The following is a 4,218-nucleotide window of genomic DNA, read 5'->3' on the forward strand; positions in this document are numbered from 1 at the left end:
TGGAGGTGGAATTGAACAAGAGAAGATGGTGATTTTTGATAAAATTGATGATTGAGTTTGAATGCGATACCCTTCCAATTATACAAGTACCCCCACAATACCTGATTATGGGTAGGGCGTAACTAGAAACTTGTGTATTTTAGTATGGGTTCCCTCTGAACAAACATCATAGGGGTTACGCTGCGGCTGCCTCCGTTAAGTGTGGATTGATGCTGAAATGAGGTGAATGTACGGCCCAAGCCCTGTGCAGTTCCCGGGTTAACTGCGGTTTCCACCGGGAGGCCAAGCTCATGGGGAGAGGTGCTCATACTAGCATATATAAGTGAAAGGTTTCGATTGATGATCCGCGTACTGTGTTACGATGATTCGGGGTTATCCTCGACGGATGAAATCAAAAGTTGTGGCACAAGAGTACAACCTCTGCAGAGTGTTAAACCTATTCGAATAGCCGTGTCCACGGTTACGGACGATTGGAAAGGCCATACTATCTCCGTTATCATTAAAATGTTTTGATTCTAGAAATGAATGGTGGATTGAAAGATGACATTATGGTGAACCATAATGAGTTGTGGGAATGACACTAATGTTCCCATTTGAGTTAGTCTAGCACTTGATATAAGCTTTTACCAAAGATTTATGAAACTAAAACTTAGCTTTATGCAAATAAACCTAGAGCTTAGCACCCCCTTACACTTAATGAGTATTTATCTTAGAGTTAGTTTGCGAGTACTTTAAAAGTACTCATGGCTTTGCCCTGGCTATTCAAATGCCAGACTATGAAGGAGAGCACCAGTATCAGGATGACGGACAACAGGACGTCTACGATAACTAGGATCGTCTTCTAACGTCAAGCGTTGCCTGTGGAATAGATCGTCCACTACTACTTCGTTTCCGCTACTATTTGTGATGTTGAACAATATATTCGTGTAATATTGGATCATGTGATCTATGGTTGTAAGACAATATGTGTTGTAATAAATGATGACTCTATGCTACTTACTATTATGTCTCGCAAAAACATTATTCCTGGGATTGCGATGTACGGCATAATGGGCATCTGGACTTAAAAATCCGGGTGTTGACAGTCAGCCTCTGTGAACAATAAACCTTTCCTTTCTTTGATTTATTTTTGACCCCTAATTTCTGACTAGTTGCCTTTTTTTTGGATCCCATGCCGCCTTGGAAACGTTGAGGATGCTGCTGCCTCATGGGTCCCGTATGTCATCCTCTCAGAACGATAAATGTGTTTTTTCTTGTTTTTTTTACCAACTGAAGTTTGGCTTATTTTTTCTTTCGATCTCATTCCACCTTTAAAACGTCGAGGACGCTGCTGGCTCATGTGTCCCACATGTCAGCCTCTTTGAACAATAAACCTTTCCTTTGTTGGATTTATTTTTGACCAATAATTTCAGGCTATTTTCCATTTTCTTTCGATCACATGGCGCCTTTGAAACCTTGAGACGCTGCTGGCTCATGGGTCCCACATGTCAGCCTCTATGAACAATAAAAGTTTCCTTTCTTGGATTTATTTTTGACAGTAATTACTGGCTATTTGCATTTTTTCGATCCCATGTCGCCTTTGAAACTAAGAGGACGCTGATGCACGTGAGGTGTGGTCTGAAGTTAATGGCTTCTATGGTATTCACCTAATCTGTAAGAATTTTGCCTCTCCCAAGATGTGGATCTTTGATTATCTTTGTTCAGTCGGTGTTCTGCGGCGGTTCTATTATCGCGTTCGTCAAGCATACATGATATAGCATTGACGAACTGAATGTGAACATCCGTTACAGGCTTTTTTTAGTAGATTCTGTCAACCAATTGCTAGCTTCTATATATATCACTAGTAGTACATACATCCCGAAAGCATTAGAATATTAGACCATGTTCACAAGAATAACATCAAGTCTGAAGTACATTAACCAAGTGATGAAGTATATTGTTCAGACCAGTACAAAATATAGGGAGTTAAAGTAACACTATGCAGAAATTGGACCAAATCTTGCATATATCTCTCTAGCAAAGGGATCAGCCACTGACAAGTCATGTATCAAGCAGCTACGAACACCGTCCGAGCTGAACTTATCTAAGGATGGTAAATATCCAAACTGAAAATCAACATCTCTAGAAGCGGTGTTCTTCAGGTCTAGGCACTTGAACTGGGTATCCCACCAGATCTTATTGTGATAATTTGTTACACCAAATTTCATTACTTTGAGCATTCTAGTGTTTTGCATAAAGAACCTGGAGACAATAACATCATTTCTCCTTCCTCGGTAGTCAGAAATCGAAATTTCTTTGACATGGAGATCAAGGCATTCAATGGGACAGGCTGGCTCATTATGCAGCACATGAACCTTATCGCCGGTTCTATAAAACTGCAAAGAAGTCAAATTAAGTAGTCAGTACAATAACAAAGTACTTCATAGCTGTCAACTAATGAATATCTCAGGTGAGTTGAATCATGTGTTAACTGAGGACCGTGGAACAACATAATCCCCTGACACGTTCCAATTTGATAGATGCACTTTTTACATCTGTTATTGTCATTCTAAAGTTGGGGAAAGGTTACCAACATGGGAAACTCCAATCCGCAACTAGTTGCGGGTGCACCCCATTTTTCTTTTGACACTTCCAAGTTTCCAAAAAAAAATGTACACTAAAAGTCTGGACATACATTGTGTTCTATCATGTGCTTCTGTGAAGTTTCATCCAAAAATATGATAATATGTGATCTACACAAAAAAGAACAAATGATGTGTAAATAGTAAGTCACACTATTTACATATGTCTAATCTTTTTTTACACAGATCACATATTATCATGTGTTTATATGAAACTTCACAGATGCACAAGATACAACACATTGTATGACAAGAAGTTTAGTTTTGAACCAACATAATATAACTCCATTGTGGATGTTCTTCTAGTACAAAATATTGTTCAACTGATCTAGGCTAATAACAGGTTAACTCCATGTAACTCTACACTTTTTGCTCATAGTGGTAAACAGTTAACAACAACGAATTTACCTTGATATATAGCTTCTCCGTGTAGGGAAAGCATCTAAGAAATGCAAGTAGTTGATCCAGACTAGGGCCGTCAGATTTTAGAACCAAGTTCTTCACTGTGCACAGAGAATGTTCCAAGCTTATGGGCATCATCCTCTATAGGACAATGGTACATATGTCAAAAAAATAACAAAAATGTGAGTTAATTCAACAAGAAGAAGGCTGTTCTACCAAAAAGTTTATGCGTCCAATAACAAGTTGGCAGCCAGGGTACGACGCAAAGCCCAACACCATCAACTTTGGTGCGTTGGCGACCTGGATTAGTAGTGGAACATCATGAACACATATGACCAATCTCTCAAGGCTAGATGCATCCATAATTTGCACAGTGTCTAACTGAATAAGTTCAGTGGTGTTGCGTTTCCAATAGCTAGCAACACTAATTGTACGAAGATTTGGCATGTGAATGTTGAGGTGGGTGAACCCGTGGACCCCCTCAAGGTGAAGTGCCTCGAGCACAATACAGCGGTTGAACAGGCGGTCGATGTTCACCGCCTTACAGATGTAGACGTCATAGAGCATCAGCTTCTTGAGTTGGGGGAAAAGAAGCATGGAGTTGGCATAAATCTCGGGCAAATAGCAAGTACAAATGCTGACAATGCACAGCGTGGGCGCGCAGCGGAGCGCGGACAGCGGGAAGGAGCGCATCACTATTCCACCATCGAATCTGAGGTACTCGACGCAAGATAGGGTGGTGGACCGGAACCAGCTATCGAGCATGGTGTCGACCTTGCAAGTGCTTCTGAAGGGGTCAATTGATACGCTTCTGGCGGGGCCAGGGTGAGCGGCGAGGATACTGGAGACTGCGGCGATGCGTTTGTGGTTTTGCTTGGCGAGTTGGTCGTCGATCTCGAGGTTAAGTGGGACGGAGTGCCAGAGGTGGCGCCACCGTTTGGAGACCACGGTTGTGCTTACAGCGGATATAGTGGGCAGGTGGGAGATGATGATGTGGAGAATCTGGTCGGGGAGGCGGCTGATGAGGTCGTTGTCGCCGGCGAGGAGGTTAAGTGGGATGGAGCGCCAGAGGTGGCGCCACCGTTTGGAGAGCAAGGTTGTCCTTACAGCGGATTTCATGGGCAGGAGGGAGATGATGATGTGTAGCATCTCGTCGGGGAGGCGGCTGACGAGGTCGAGGCTCGACGGAGGCTCT

At 42.5% G+C, this 4,218-nt stretch overlaps 1 protein-coding gene across 1 annotated transcript; it reads right to left on the reverse strand.

The window, feature by feature from the left end:
• Positions 1–3,215: 3,215 nt before the first annotated feature.
• LOC139832437 (uncharacterized) lies at positions 3,216–3,788 on the reverse strand. Its single transcript, XM_071822199.1, has one exon. The coding sequence runs from the start codon at positions 3,786–3,788 to the stop codon at positions 3,216–3,218; it is 573 nt and encodes a 190-aa protein (XP_071678300.1).
• Between the last annotated feature and the right edge of the window lie 430 nt (positions 3,789–4,218).

The sequence above is a fragment of the Lolium perenne genome, chromosome 6 (assembly GCF_019359855.2).
Source record: "Lolium perenne isolate Kyuss_39 chromosome 6, Kyuss_2.0, whole genome shotgun sequence".
NCBI lineage: Eukaryota > Viridiplantae > Streptophyta > Magnoliopsida > Poales > Poaceae > Lolium > Lolium perenne.